Source organism: Pipra filicauda, unplaced genomic scaffold, assembly GCF_003945595.2.
Source record: "Pipra filicauda isolate LSUMZ 115617 unplaced genomic scaffold, ASM394559v2 scaffold149_size4050908_pilon, whole genome shotgun sequence".
In the NCBI taxonomy this organism is placed as follows: Eukaryota; Metazoa; Chordata; class Aves; order Passeriformes; family Pipridae; genus Pipra; species Pipra filicauda.
The window spans coordinates 1,496,964-1,512,693 of NW_024103984.1; the positions used below are offsets into that span (position 1 = coordinate 1,496,964).

The 15,730-nt window shown below is 36.9% G+C and overlaps 2 protein-coding genes across 6 annotated transcripts in view; both read right to left on the reverse strand.

The window, feature by feature from the left end:
* Positions 1–782: 782 nt before the first annotated feature.
* Positions 783–9,712, reverse strand: LOC113992932 (baculoviral IAP repeat-containing protein 5.1-like). The gene is made up of 4 exons (XM_027730657.2): positions 4,311–9,712; positions 3,124–3,233; positions 2,692–2,806; positions 783–1,264 (listed from the first exon to the last, which is right to left on the reverse strand). Exons 1-4 carry the CDS (start codon positions 4,446–4,448, stop codon positions 1,091–1,093), a joined length of 537 nt encoding a protein of 178 aa, XP_027586458.2. The 5' UTR covers positions 4,449–9,712; the 3' UTR covers positions 783–1,090.
* Positions 9,713–9,784: 72 nt separating this feature from the next.
* Positions 9,785–15,730, reverse strand: part of SLC39A10 (solute carrier family 39 member 10) — a 37,286-nt gene continuing 31,340 nt past the window's right edge. For 4 of the 5 annotated variants that reach the window (XM_027730653.2, XM_039378869.1, XM_027730651.2 and 1 more), the window contains exons 9-10: positions 14,384–14,574; positions 9,785–13,012 (exon numbers count right to left, since the gene is read on the reverse strand). In XM_027730653.2, the coding sequence (XP_027586454.1) occupies positions 12,854–13,012; positions 14,384–14,574 (350 nt within the window). In that variant the 3' untranslated portion in view covers positions 9,785–12,853. The remainder of the gene's footprint in view (positions 13,013–14,383; positions 14,575–15,730) is intronic. The other variant, XM_027730652.2, reaches the window with a different exon arrangement.

Sequence of the window (15,730 nt, forward strand, 5' to 3'; positions counted from 1 at the left end):
ATAAACCTATAATTAAAGTTGGGTTTTTTTAAAAAAAAGATTTAAGCATGCCAGCCTCATTGCTGTAACTGAAAACACTTCATGGAATAATGTGTCAAGTTAAAAGATAATTTACTCTCACTACAGGTAATTCACAAATGCTTTAAAGAACATTGAAATACATGTTTTTAAGATCCTCAGCATTTAGGATTTTCCTACAGAGTGGCAAGACAAGTTGGGGGAGTTCCAAAGGATGCTTATTGTTCATCACCTAAGACATGACAAACCACGTACAAAACTTTCCCCTTATTGAAAAATATCTGTCCATCTTAAAAACAAAAACTATTTGCAAGTATGTATTTCAACTGTGTTGTCTACAACCATTCTACAATAGCCTCTCATAAAGGAAAACAGGAATTAATAAGATTTCAAAAAACCCCAGTGAGTTTGAAATTATAACAAGAAAAACTTTTCAAAACAGAATAGTAGGCCTTTAGCTTTTGTTAAGTTTCACTGTACACACCAAAATCCCCAGAGCTCTTCCTTGTGACTGTCTTACAAACCTTGTGTCTTCCCTTGTTCAGCACACCTGCTCTTTCTGCTGGATGTCACTATCCGTGACAATTTTGTCGATTCTCAAAAGATAATTTAACAGTAAGCAGGAGTGCTTTAAGTAGGTACTTAAAGCAGAGGGATCCACTTGGTTCTATGGGAAGTGTTGTGAAGCAGAACTGTTCTGATTTGAGTATGTCTTGGTATAAGCCTTTAACAGATATCACAAAAGGTACTCAGAGTTCTGAATCTTTATTCCAAAAAACAAAAAAATCAGTCTGCTAAACCCCACAATAATATAAGTATTTGCTTAGACATTTTTCACATATTCACAGGTTAGTGGGACTACTATTAGTCCACACTTAAGCATAAAAACAAAGCATATTATGAAAGACAGGAGTTAGTATAAACAGCTTTGAACTCTGTTCCAGAGACCCTATGAAGGGAATTCTCTACACACATTTCCTCCTTTATATTCATACTCAGATAAAGATATGACTGTACCACATAAAGAAGAGAAACTTTTAGAATCGGACTTGACACTTCACTTCTCCTGGTCTTATTTTGACTGGCAGTGTGAGCCTTCTGAGTGCTGAGTGGATGGATCATCACTGAGAGGCAGTGGCAGTGGTGGTGTGTACTGATGCTTGGAGACAAAGTAATCCACAAGATGCCTCCTAGTTGTGGCAACTTCTTCTTCAAAAGAGTTTATTATCCGTCTGCCAATTCTGCACTTAAAGCAAAGCAAAAATTGAGACTTTCAACCGAGAAATTTAACTGTCCAGTTCAACTAGATTCAAATCTTAGATCCTCAAAACCCCACTGATCTGCCACAAATTCTAGCTTAGAAGTCTGCTTTTGTCTGTGGCTGTTAGAATGGTGCAGAGCAGTTTGGCAAGTGTGTCATATGCACGCCCCATTTGATTCAGAAACTCCTCCACCAGCCTTGCCAGTAGGGCTGAGTTCAGTGACCACTTCTGGCTATGTATAGTATACCTTTTTCTTTTAAAGTAAAATGTGACCCTACTGTTTAGCTGCATTTTACATCACATCAGGGAGGGAGACTTAACTTTGATCTTCTGTGTGAAGAGGCATGATCTCACTCCTCAGGGCATGTTAGGACATCAGTGCTTCAAGAGGGCAAACAAGCCCAGTGGATTGCCCTCCAAGCTATTGGTGACAGGATTCTTGGGCACAAAGTGTTCCCACTTGAAGCTGCTGCTTCAAGTTTTCTATGTACTCTACTTAGAAATAAAGTAATATTATTTCTAAGACCCTTTTTGTACCTTGAAACACTGCTCTAAATCATTCACAGTTCAGGTTGGATAACATCAGTGTCTCACTCTTAATACACCTTTTAAGTTATCAGACTGCTCCCACTGCACCATGTGATCCTATTCTTATGTATTTTAATCAGTTGCATAGGGACCTTAAATACTTAATTTTGATGTTCACCAGGTATGTATTTAATACAGAATATTATTAGCAAAGCAAAGACCTTATTTGTGCAAACCCACCAAGAAGTAAGATGCAGAACCTTTACTGCAACTTATCAGGGAGCTTGGGTTACTTGATTCTTAGTATCCATGGGAGTAGGGCTCATATATCAAAGATCAGCTGATCTTGATTAACAGAGCAGCTCAGTTTTGTGTGCTTTTTTACATGCCAGTACTGTGGCACGAAACCCCGGGATCGAGGAGTAAAACTGGTGAACTGTAAAACATTTGAGATGGGCTTTAAAGTTTGAAAGACTAATTAGGCTGATTTATATGTAAAACTGGACATGTGAAGCAATGATCTGGTCAAATTCTGTCTTTTCACATGTGTTGTTCATCCCTCCTGAAGATGATAGAGCTGCTCATTGTTGAGCTTCCTGGATTGGTTATTGTACCCAATATATTTTTTTTCTGCTGTAATAAGTTGCTGGTTTCCTCTAAAGGAAACAGGTTTGCATTCAAAAGCCAGACAATAGACTACACTGAGAAGTGTCTGGGTGCAGATTTCTTAGCCAATAATGCATGTAAATCATTACTTCAGTATAAGTCATGTTCTAACCTTATACCATCACTCCTGGCTGACGCTTGGAAATCTTAGAGATAGAGGTTCTTGTTTACGTTCTCGCTTTGAATCTTATATGAAGATTATTTGGTTAACACTTACAATGAATGTTCTCAGCCGTGTCATCTCCAGCATGTAGTACTCCTCCATTGTAAGGTCTTCAAAGTTCTTAGGAAGAGATAAAAAGTCACAGGTGTGACGTTTGGTGTGTTCCTCCCTGCAAAATAAACCCAGAATAAGAACATATATTGAACCCATAAAAGTTACGTTTCAGGAGATGAAGATCTGAAGTGACAGGTCTCTTCAGTACTTCTACTGTCTATCAGCAGAACAAGTATCATATAGAACACACAAGAAATAGATCTAGTGGATCTCAGACAATAGCTATTTGAACTATTTTAAGGTTATTAGGTAAGATAAACTTCAGTTTTGTGAACTGTCACGGAGGAAATTGGTAACTTTATAATGACTAAGGGAATGTTGTCAAAGAAGTTTGGAGAAATACTTCAAGAATTTTGTTGCATCTGTGCTTACCATGGATCATCATTTTGCTCCCAGCCTTCCAGTTCTAACAAGCAAAAGAAACACTTTGCCACATCTGGTTCATTTACATTTGGACAGTGGATGAATCCCGCCTTTGCCATCTGCAAGGGACAGTTTAGAAGTTGACAGCCTTATCCCACACATTTGCTCGTGTTTACACGAGCAGACTTAATTCTGAAGAGCTTGCAAACAACACCTTTCCTCACAATGTCTATCAGCACAGATCAGGCTGAAAAAGAAATTTTAAGTGTGAGGACTGCAAGCAGGTAAAAAAGCAATTAGTAAAGAACAAGGAATAGGCTACAAGTAGTGAAAAGATTTCTGCATAGCTGTGGTATCAGCAGGCAACTGGAATAGCTTTGTTGTACCAGATAACAACCAGTAAATGCCACGATACACAGGTATTTCTGTAGCAGTGCATGAGATCTGCCATAGTTAGGACTTTAGAGAATATTTTCAGAGAAAAAAATGTCTTGGACATAGAGAACCTTTATATATAAATTATGTGGGTAAAATGCTACATCTTGGATTTCTATGTTTTCCTGTCACTTTAGAATCATGTCTGATCAGAACACTAAAAATTCAGTTTATTTCAGTTTTCCAAACCTTCTCAGATAACTCCTGAAGTATGACTCATCTGAGATCCAGCTTGAAGGTTTCATGTGTGTGCCTAATTAGAAGTCAGGTAGATTTTTTTATTTTTTTTATTTTTTTTTTTTTAATGCTCAAGTCAAAGCCTGCAGGGACAGAAACATTAAGTTTTCTAAAGTTTATATATTTTCCATATTTGAATTTTAAGTAGCCATCATTCTGCTACCTCATCCTTTCCTGCTGGATGTGTACTTCTCCAGTCTAATGTAGGCTGCTTTGCCATGAATAGAAATTTGCAATCAGAAAGACTACATAATACTAGAAATCAACTTTTCAGTGACAAGAACAAAAAAAAGTAACTATATTAAGTTCTGCAGCTAGACTAGTAGACTGAACACAGAAAAGCCAACCATCCTACTACAGTATTTCTGAGGAACAAACAGAGCAAAGTTGGAGTATTTAACTTTTCATCTTCATCAAGTTTAATGGGCTCTTCTTGAGCATGAACGTACTTAACAGTGACTCCACATTTAGGCACAGTATATAAAAAATAAGGCACAGGAAAAATAACCATTTTTCAGACTTACATTCTCCGGAGTGCACTTGCAGTTCTCTTGGAAAGGCCACTTTGTGAAGGTTTTTAAACGGTTCTCATACTCATACATCTCCTTAAAATCAGTCAAGAGCTTGGAAGCTGAACTAAGCTCTTTCAAGAGCATCTCCATCTATAAAGCCCACAGTTAACAGAGCCCAGAGCCTCTCTCCTGCTCTCAAATTTAAGGCATTACTAATTGGTGACACATTGCACCTGTAAAGCAGGGTAAGTTTTTAAAGAAAGCAAAAACACAGGTGAGTTTATGAGCAGGACAATCAAGAGAAATGAAGCTACTGGAAGTTTTCCCCCCTCTGGTCACAACGAGGATAATATATTTTAAAATTTTATATGCTAAGTTGCTGTATTAGTAACTAGAATTTTTAACATGAAGTTTTTAACATTTCAATTATAAAATCTGCAGGTGCTTTCAAGGAAAAAATATACAGTGTGACCAAGTACACAGAATGTGACAGAGGGGTTGAATTAACATTGCTATTTGACTCCTTTAGTGTTTCTTAGACTTCGCTTTCAGATATTAAATCTTAGGATTCTCTTTGCAAATACTATTGCATTTCTTTAAAGATGAGCTGGTGGTTATTTTATAATATTCTAAAGATTCTATTCTATTTTAAAATATTTTAGAGTATGTCCAGAGATAGAATTAGTGATAATATTTTGAAGAATTACATCTGTAAGGGTTTACAGGATGAAAGTATTAATCTGTCACTTTATAAATTGTCTCTTATTTTGGTACAGAGCCTACTTAGCTTCAGCAGGAATTTTAAATACCAGTGTGTTCAAGTCTGCTGTATGCAGCAGCTTTCTAAGCCAAGATCTTAACAACTTTGAAAGGTGTTGCATTATGAGACTTGAAAAATTTAAATCCTCTCCATAATACAGATGGAATAAGTGCAGAAAATAACCCAGCATGTCAGTCTGTCCAGATGTGGTGACAGAAATGAGATTAAGGAACATCTGCATAGGACTTTTAATTTCAGCTTTATTACAGCATCGTTTTTGCCTAGATTTACACATGCTAAATCATTGATTCCTCTGGGACTGTACTTGTATATAATTTTATATGCAGGGATACTGTCCTTGAAATTGATATTCAGATGTTTAGAGTAGTATGTGTTACCCTAAGTAGGGCAATTTAATTCTGTTTTTCCTTTTTCTTTTAGATGATACAAATGGTAGAAGAGTTCAAAGCCTGGGCTGTGCAACCACTGATATTTACACTTTCACCTGGGGCTGACTCCATGATAGCCCTTCTGTAGCTTGCTGATGATCAAGTATTTTAATATCTCCAGACTTTTTTAACATAGTTGATGTTTGTGTACACATATGTGTACATATGTGTATGTTTATGTGAAGCAAGGAGCTTTATTTAAGTAAAAGTTGAAATGCCAAAGTTTTTAACTGCCCAAATTGATCTTCTGATTCTCTTTAACAAAAAGCACTAAATAATGCAGAGGACATTTTTCAGGTATGAATAATTTGTCTATTGTTTAAAGAAAATGGTAGGTTAAATATTTTTTGGCACATTTTATGATCTTGTGAAGTCATGATCTATTTAACTAATTTGTTTGTGTAATCTCAAATTTAAAATGCAAAAAAGAAAAAAACTGTAATGGTTTAAATGTTTATTGTAAGTAATCTTATCTGAAAATGCTATTTTTTTCTAATATGCATTAATTGTAATATAATACTTAATTAAAAACATCATAGTAATATAGGACCTTAGAATCTTGGGTGACATTTACACATCAGAATTGCAGAATTGAAGTACGGATTTTTTTCACTTTGACTGTCGTTATTATGGCATTCAAAACAACAACAAAAAAAATCCCCAGTAGCCCAAATCAGTTCTTATGTAACAAGAGTACTGTTAGAACACTAGAAAGTTGCTGGTTTGGGGTAAGATGTATTTCTTGCATTTCCTGACTATTATTCTGTCAGGAACTATCATTCTCTGCTGTTGAGAATGACAGACATACTTCAAGTCTCCAGCCACCAAACTGCAAAGGTATCTTGCATTTTATAGTAGATTTTCTACATCCTTCAAGAGTAAGATCATATTGTTTTCAGGAGTATTTTTAAACTGTCAGAATCTTACAGTTCCAGATTAAATGGATGTGTAGTTGGAGTATTTCAATGGAAGACAGATAAGAGGTTTTAGTGAAGTGGAATGGCACGAAAAAAAAAGATTGAAACTGTATTTTAAACTATACCACACATTAAATATCATATATTCAATACCTGATCCTGACTTTTCCAACAGCTGCAGAAAGCCTATTAGTAATGTTACAACTCTGTGATTCAGTTAAAGCAGACCCTGATGACTGTGTATATACGGTCTGGGGGAAAAAAACCCTCACAAATTAAATAGGTGCTTTCCACTGAAAGGCAACTAGTTTTGATAACTGGCAATAGCGCAGTGAATTTAATTTTTATTTTTATTTTATTTTAATTTAATTTTTATTTTATTGCTCATCTCCTACTTCTTCAATTGAAATTTGTGGTATGGTATCAATAAGACAGCTCTCTAGTTAAAAAAAAAATTAAGACTGGGAAAATCTTCACCACTCTTTTTAGAACTAGATGTCTGTTTGCAAGCATATTTTACATGATTTTACATTATTTTTCTATAATTAATGTAGATCATCTAACTGAGATCTATATTTTGCTAAACTGTCTCAGTTGAAAACCAAACCAAACCAAAAGTTCCTACACAATGTTTTTGTGTAAAGGCCATAAATCTACCTTGATAAGGAGAAAAAAAAAAGCATAAATATTGTTTGAGCAATGTTTTATAATATAGTGGTGTAAAAAAATTGCATAGGTGCATGGTCTTGTACACATAGCTGCATGTCATGTATACTGATTATATATAATGAATATATAGCTTTAAAAATAAAATCACTTTGAGAGTTTAAGAGAATATTTAGAACTGGTGCTCATGACAGTTTAATGACCATGCTGAAGGCCTTTGTGTGTCAAGAAGTTACCCCTGACTCACAAACAGTCAGTCAGTGACCAGAGCAGGAGATGCTGGGCTTTGAGTGACTCAAAGACAGCACCACTGTGCAGGACACAAGAAAAAAATATGGTTTAACCAGCTATGAATTATTAACAGTATTTCACTTGGTTTTAAGGTTGTGTTCAAGACATTGCTGTGAGGCCTCTGCTTTTTCCATGCTCTGGTACAAGAAAGGTGGAATTTTGGGCCGTTGGGTTGGAACATTCCATACAGCTCCAATGCGACTGACCTGCACAGCAGCTGCACACCTTCCTTGACCAGTACAAGGTACAGCAACTGCTCACAAGGGTCACCAGCCCTCGCTTGCATTTTGTAGGACTATGTGTGAATGTACCAATGCAGGCTGGGTTGCTGCCACAGCCACAGCTTAGCGGGGACAGTGAACTGGAAGCCAAGGTCTACTTGCACTAGTGCTCACCACATTCGTTTTCTGGTTAGAGTACCATGATTGGTACATAACAGATCTGGGAAACTTTCAAATTACAATTCAGAAGTTCTGCCATGCAAAACAGAGCAGCATTTGTTTCCCACAGTGGCCTTATTCATTGGAATTGTAACCTGTCTCCAGGCAGGAACTGTGGATTCCGTTCTTGGCGATGTTACTGCGAAGTGTAAAACATCACACTAAGACACTTAATGCCTCTCTGTGATTTATTCAATGACAGGGAGAATACCAGATTCTTGACTGTTTCAGATTAAAGAGAACCTTGATCTATTTGTGTAAGTTTGGCAGAAGGCATTTCCTTCCCTGTTTGCAGAGTTAGGTGTATTTCATAGAAGCCCCTCTGGAATCTGCTAGCAATACATGGCACTTCGTCATGCTCCAGCTTCCTAAGCAGCCAAAATCTGTTAAAGTTAGGGATGGGGTAGGAAGGAGGCAGGGGTGCGTTATTCTCAAACAACTGTCAGCCTGGAGTTATTTTGGTTATCAGTGGTCAATAGGCAAATTCAAGCAATAATGTGGCTAATGGGCAAGTGATTCAAGCAGCTTCATGGAATTGTGTGTTTCCTTCCTGAAGGAGAGGGTGGGGAGGTGGAGGGTTCTTAGGGGGATGTCCTATGACCAGAGCTTAGGAGTAAATATACTTCCTACCAGTGAGGGAGGCTTTTTTTTTCCCTTCCCTTAACGATAATAACTTGTATGTAGTAAACATCTCTTGGTACCTTTTCTGACTGGTTTTCTTCATCCCAGTTCTCTTGCCTTGATTTTCTGTAAATAATTTATCTGTTATCAGTCACAATTTTTTCCTTTTATGCACCTAAGAGGAGTCCAGTTTCTCCCAACCTCAAGACTTTAAGCATGTTTGACTTTATTTTCTAAAAAAAAAAAAAAAATCATGAACATAGCTATGGGCCTGTGACAGCATACATTTATTTTAGGAATATGCCAAACAAGGAGAGAAAATTTTGGAAGATTTTTCCATAAACTCGTACTCAGGGGAGTTCTAGCTGCATTACTACGGAAATTTCTGGTGCTATTATTCTTCAAAAGCAGCAATGCTGGATGACCTGATGGATGATTATTTGAAGATCTGCAGATCAAATGGTTCAAGCATGAATTAACTGCTTTTAAACTTTCCAGTGAGAATTCTGGTTGACTTCCAAGTAAATTACAGTGATAGGGATATGCTGCCCAGAGAATTGCTCAGCTGCTGCTCAGATCACCAGCTTTTTTTTAAGAGGTGCCAGCTGATGTTCTTCACTATATGACTGGAGAATGCAATTATGGTGGCAGCATCACTGATGACTGGGATTGGCTCTGTAAGCGTGCTAAACAAGTTGTTGAAATAGAAATTAGTGTCTGAGAGGAGCTGAGAATCCTCTGCTAATAATAATAATAATAATAATGGGAAGTTTGGTGTTGTGTATCTTGGGAGTGGAAGCAATCTGCTAAGAAAGAGGAAACAAGAAAGAAGTTTTCAGAGCTATCTGTTAAAAAGCAAACAAAAGACCCTGCCAACAATGTAAAAATACTTTGGCCAATCCAAGGCTGTCCGAGATGAAAAGGACTACTTTGTTCTTTGCTGCAGACATGGCTGAAGCCATGTAAGAGAGCAGACATCCCACAGTGACCAAGTTACCTGGCCTCAGTGTACAAGACCAGCGAGAGAAGAGGGATCCTGTCAACTACAGGCCATTCCACCAACTTTGTGGCTGTCATGACTCTCCCTTCAGACAAACCACAAGAACACCGGGTCAGACAGGTGTGGCATTATTATGTCAGCTTAACTCATAAACCTATTGCAGTTTCAGGAGGTAGGGGCATTTTCCAGATCACTTATAAGGAGTGCACGTCAGTCCTGAAATGCCATGTAAATAGAGAAATCAAAATGAGTTTTTTCACAATGTTGCATTTGTGCCTTTCACAAGATTTGAAACAGAATACAGAAGTACACAACAAAACCTTATAAAAGCCAACAAAAATATCTGCTCCTTGAATAGCTTTTATTTTCTGAAGGCTCCTTACGTATAAGGAACATACATAAAATGAACACAACACTGTTGACAATGAACAAAACAGCATTTGATCATTTCCAGCTTTATAAAATCTTAAAAAATGATCTAGTTATAACAAAAAGACCAATAGCTCAGCAAGTTATCTTATTGGACCATAATCACATTTTAAACCATAGACTCAGTTGTTAATGGGGAGAGGAAAGAAAAATAAAAAAAATAATAATAAAAAAAAAATCACACTGCATCTAGCAACTACAACATTTTCTAAGCATAATCACAGAGGATTGAGTGCAATGTGATTTACATCAAAATTCTTATGGGATGTCACACAGTGACAGCATTGTAATATACAAGTAACATTTATGCCCTCCAACAAATACAAGTTAAATGAGACTCTGGGTTCAAGCAAAATGGAATGTTGAAGCCAAGTAGAAATGTAGTGGAATTCAGATTGTCTGTAACAGAAGTGTACATTAGAATCTTTTGGAATTCAATACTGGCGGAAACACACAGAAGAAGTCACAGCTGTTACACTGCTCTGTTATATTTGCAATAAATATTAGAAAATAAAAGTAAACAACCTATATTCCATGAAAAATACAGTACCTACCTTCAATGACCACGTTTTTCCCTTGTCTGAAGATGGTCTTGGAAGGAAGTTAACTATTTTCCTACAGAGGCAGTGTATTAAGCTATAACCATATTACAACTAATAAAAAAGTAAATATACTACCTGAAATACAGAAATCTTCATTTGAAAAGAATTAAGAGAAATAAGCTTTAAAAAATGATTTGACAAAACATCAGTTCAGCTGCATAATGACCCCCTTACACTTGACAGAATTAACAGAAAAGAAAAACTAAGTCAGTTTAATACATAAGAAACACAGATTGTTTAAACTTAGATCCTCAGAAGGTATCCAGTGAGTGAAGTCTCTTTGAAAACGGTACTCAGTGACCAAACATGAACACTATGCTAAAATGTCACCCAGGAGCTTTACACTGCAGAAATTCAGGAATCTGAAGCTAACAACAGTGTGTTTGCTAATTAGGGTCCAACAGTAAACATGTTTAAAGAGCAAAAAATAAAACCTGAGTTCAGAACATGAAATGGCTGCCTGCCTGAACTCTGGGCTTTTGGCTTCTTCACTGAAGAAACTGCACCCTTCTTTGAAATGGACCCCTAATACTGTTTCCTGATACTGAATTAGGAAGAAATACTGGCGACCGACCGACTACTTTAAAATACATGAGCTGCTCTCAGTAAAAGCTGACCTGACCAATAAAGTTTCAAAAGTAAAGGGCCACAGGAAACACATTAACTTGAAATGGAATGAAGATACCAACTGGCTCTCATTAAAGGCGTTAGGATCAGTGTTCTTAGCAGCTACACTGGCACCAAGCAGACTGAAACAAAACTTACGGCACATAGTCAAAATACAGCTTTTACCTGGCATACACATAAAATAGACGAACTGCATGTTTTAAAAAAAGCTACTACCATGCTTAGGATTGGTACTACAGAATCAACTTGCACTCCTCACAAACTCACAATTTTTTTTTAAGGAGATGGGTACAAGAAGAACTAACTCATGTCTGGCAATATACGCATATCAGCACAATCTGATCTAGGACAGCTGGTCCCAGCAAGTTAAGGCCCAAAGTTTCAGTCTATTCTTCCGAATGACACATACCATTGTTCTACCACATCTGCTTTTTAATAATCTAATTTAAATACCAAAATTGTAAAAAAATATCTTAGAAATGAACTCCTTTATACTGGAAGTAGAAATCTTCTTACATACTCTCTACTGCCAGAAATGGCTGGTGTTGCAATGTCTGATAACAAGGCATTGTAGAAACACATTTGATCTGCTATTACAGTATTGTAAATAACCTACCATTACAACATACACAGAGCATAATTTAACCTTTGTGCCCAGGTTCAGCAACTAGCATCTTGAACTTTGGATTGTTTTAACATGAAGAGAAGAAAACAGTTCAAAATAATTGTTTTTAAAAAATGGAGAAATTCCTGTATGGATTCTTTGTTAAAAGAGTTTGCACAAATTCACAGCCACAATTCTTCAGTAGTTTATGCTGCAAGTGGCACACAATACATGTTTAGCGTCTGTAAGAAAAAACCAGAAATAGCTCAATAACTCCAACGTCAGGGATTTCCCCAAGCTAACACTAATTCTACTGCATTTTGCATTTTCCTACTAATATCAAGGAACAAACATCAAATAAATCTTAGTTGGGAAAAACATTATCAAACTGACCCTCGACAGAAGTCACACTTTGCAGAGTACATGGCAACAGCCTGCCTTCTTACACAGGAGGATTGAAATGATGGAGTGAGCTTAACATGTCTTGTAAGAATTTAAACAGTGTTTAGGCTTTGGGTTTCTTTTTAAAAATTTAAACTGGCATAGTGGTTTCCAGTCATGTCCTGCTGTAAGATTTAATATTTCAAGTCACCACTATGCAGAAAAATCAGCGCAGAATTAATATATATATACATACACGCACACACACATATATATGTATGCATATCTGTATATATCTACATAGATCTATACATATATAGATACATATATGCACTACTCAGGACTTATATGGCACTAAAAGCTTGCTCGGGTTCCTTGCAGAGGTTTGAGTTTTAACTGTAACATCTTGGTTCTGTCCAAGTGTACCAATGAAATGGTATTTTCCCAAATAAGAAAATCATTCACTGTACTTTTTCTTTCTTAAGCAAGCAGTGCTCCCTATACAGTACACTGAACTTGGCCTTTATTTCTCATATTTTGTGTTTCCTAAGTGTTGATCACTCGAGTGTAGAAGTTGCATTGGGTGACCTGATCTGATCTGAATTAGAAAAAAAGCATTAGTTAATCTAGGCAGAAATGAATGTCCTGTACTTGTGTAAGTAGTGCAAGCCACCGCGTTTCCTCCGAGCAACGTGCATACAGTGAAACAGTGCAGACTCAAAGCCATACAGCAACATTATTGTAACCACAGTGATTACCAGAATTAGGTCAAAACTGGATGTCAAGCACAATTTTGTCTTCATAGAGGGCAATCACCAGCATGATGGCAAATCCAAGAAGCAGGCCTAGATTCTGAAGAACGAACTGCCCCACGGGACAGTAGCCATGCTCTTCATTATCTCCATCTCCATGAAGCATTTCTGGAAGCTAAAAGGAAAAAAACAATTTAGAAAGTTTTTTCACCTCTATTCCATTTATACATGGACAAATTTACAAGATGGTATTGTCAAGACTCAATACTCCAGGGTTCAGTTACAAAACAACACACTAAGACATAGCTTAAAGTCTATCTAACCACTACAGTCAATAAAAACACGATCATATCATAAAACACTTTTCCTTTGGACTTTTTTTTTCTTAAGCTTTTACTGGATCACACATCTAATTGAACATTAAGTTCCTCAAGATAAGGACCAGCCCAGCAGTTCTGCTCTCTTGAGTACTTCTACTCAATTAAAATTGTCATGCTCAAGTGAATGTAATAAAAAGCTTTGCCTATTTCTACAGTAATTACATTGTTATAAATATACCCTTTATAATGACTTTGCTGATTAACTTAGCCATTCATTTGTCATGTTAGATGCTTACACATATTCACATACACATCCCTTTAAAATATGGGAATAATAGCTCCAGGCAATTAAAGAGAAATTCTATGTGAAACTATAAGAAATTATGAAAGTTCTGGCTAGTCCTTTTGTTCCTCATCTATGAAGAAAAGTCAAAGAGTACTGATAAAAGCAACAAATAATAGTGGACTTGGAAGATGTAAAAATAAATCTTACAAAGTGTTTTACGACACATACAGAAGAGAAATAGCATGTTTACAAAGAAATTAATTCATGAAAGCAGGAGGTGAAAACAAAGGAGTTCCTTCAAGACACAGTATGCAAAAAGATACTACAGAAGAAAATGTAAACTTCAGGTAGTACACAGCACAAGTCTATTTATTGCTCTTCATTAGATAGGCTAGAGTAGTTTTTGTTATTCTGAGTACCTGAATTCTGAAGAGACAATGATATCAAAGCTGCCAAAAACCCAAATATTTTACACCCTTCTGGTCTTGTATTACTGTATTTCTAAAAGACACATAACCTGACAACTAATTTGACTCACTGAGTATTTAAATATATACAAAAGAACCCAAACTGATGTAAAAAATGACACATTACATATACATATCAATTGACAATTACATGACAATAAATACACAATCTGCCTGAAGGATCTGGACCTATGGTGTACACACACTAAAGGTAACATACCTATAAGTTCCTGAAGCAGTAGCACTTTCCCACAAGATAATTTCTTTAAAAGCTAATCACCACAAGAACTACGTATTACCAGCTGCTCATGCTAAAGTTTCATACTGAACTTCTCAGAATATACCAAGATTAAATTTTAGAGAAGAACAACCCTGAACACTAGGCTGAACTCCAGCACATAGTGGCCCAGCCACAGCAGTCCTATGTTTTATGCACGGAATGCAAAAATGGCACAGCACCATCCCAACCTTACCATGTCCACCAAGGCCACATAGAGGAACATGCCAGCGGTGACGGCGAAGATCCAGAGGGTGATGTTGTTGGCGTACTGCCCCACGGCCGTGCCGATCAGCATCCCGATGTACGCCATCATGGCTGACAGCAGGTTGTACACAATGGCCTGCTTTACTGTCATACCTGCTTTGAGGAGCACAGCAAAGTCACCTGCAACAGGGACAGAACGCAGGGGTTTGGCATCAGCAGACGTAAAACTCTTCTCAGGAGAGCAAGTAAACAAATTAGCTTACACTTACTACCTCACCAATCCAAGGAACTACCAAAGTAAAAATGCTGCTACAGAGCCTCGAAGTCAGATTGAGCAACAGAAAATGACAACTCTTGTAAGAACTGTATTTATGTGCAGCAATCCCTTGATTAAAATATGATTTAAAGGCACCTACTCATCATGCTGATTATCAGAAAGGTAATAGTGACTAATCATGAAGGGTGAATTGAGGAGTCTAGATCTGGTCCTCCCACAGAGAATACACAGAATCACAGAATAAGCCAAGCTGGAAGGACCCACAAGGGTCATCGAGTGCAAGTTCTAGCCCTGCACAAGACCATCCCCAAGACTCACACCATGTGCCTGAGAGTATCATCCAAATGCTTCTTGAACTCTGTCAGGCTTGGTGCTGTGACCACTGCCCTGGGGAGCCTGTTCCAGTGCCCAACTGCCCTCTGGTGATAGAGGTAGATATTCCACAAAAATCTAGATTTCTGTCTTGTAATCAGGTTTAATCATTTTACTCCACTCATACTGAATTCTTGTGAATATCAGAAGTGTAAGATGATATACAGTCATGACGGTAATTAACAAAATATTCTCATGTCACATATGCTAGAAATAAATTGCTTAGTCTAGAATCAAAACATATCAAAATAAAAAAATAAAAAAAATATGTACAGTGAACTACTCACCTTTTACACAGGGTTAGTTTAATCACATTACACTATCAAGTTATAAGCACACTACTATATATTGCAATCCTTTATATACCGCAGCAGCTTCACTTAACTAATGATTGTACCACTGGTGTCAGACCATGAACATCTGCTCTATTATTTCCCATCTGTGCCCACTACTTACCTATAGCTCAGTAGCTGCCTATATAAAATGCTTTCACTCATCACCTCTAAGGGTTTTTGAAGTACTTGTTTTACCTCACTTTTGACCATTCAGAGCTAGCAGTTCACCAAGTAAGCAAGCTGTAAGTATATGCGCAGTTCAATCTAGTACAATTTCGTAATAGGTAAGCTTGTGTTTACTTATATAACTTAACTTTGTGTAAGACAAGGCCACACAGAGTAGTGTGAAATT

Bases quoted from the DNA above. Each gene is read 5' to 3' on its own strand.
- LOC113992932 (XM_027730657.2), bottom strand. From the start codon at position 4,448: ATGGAGATGCTCTTGAAAGAGCTTAGTTCAGCTTCCAAGCTCTTGACT. The intron at 2,807-3,123 runs GTAAGCACAGAT...TTTATTTTGCAG, and splicing joins GAGCAAAATGATGATCCATG to GGAGGAACACACCAAACGTC. The intron at 1,265-2,691 runs GTAAGTGTTAAC...CTTTGCTTTAAG, and splicing joins CACGGCTGAGAACATTCATT to TGCAGAATTGGCAGACGGAT.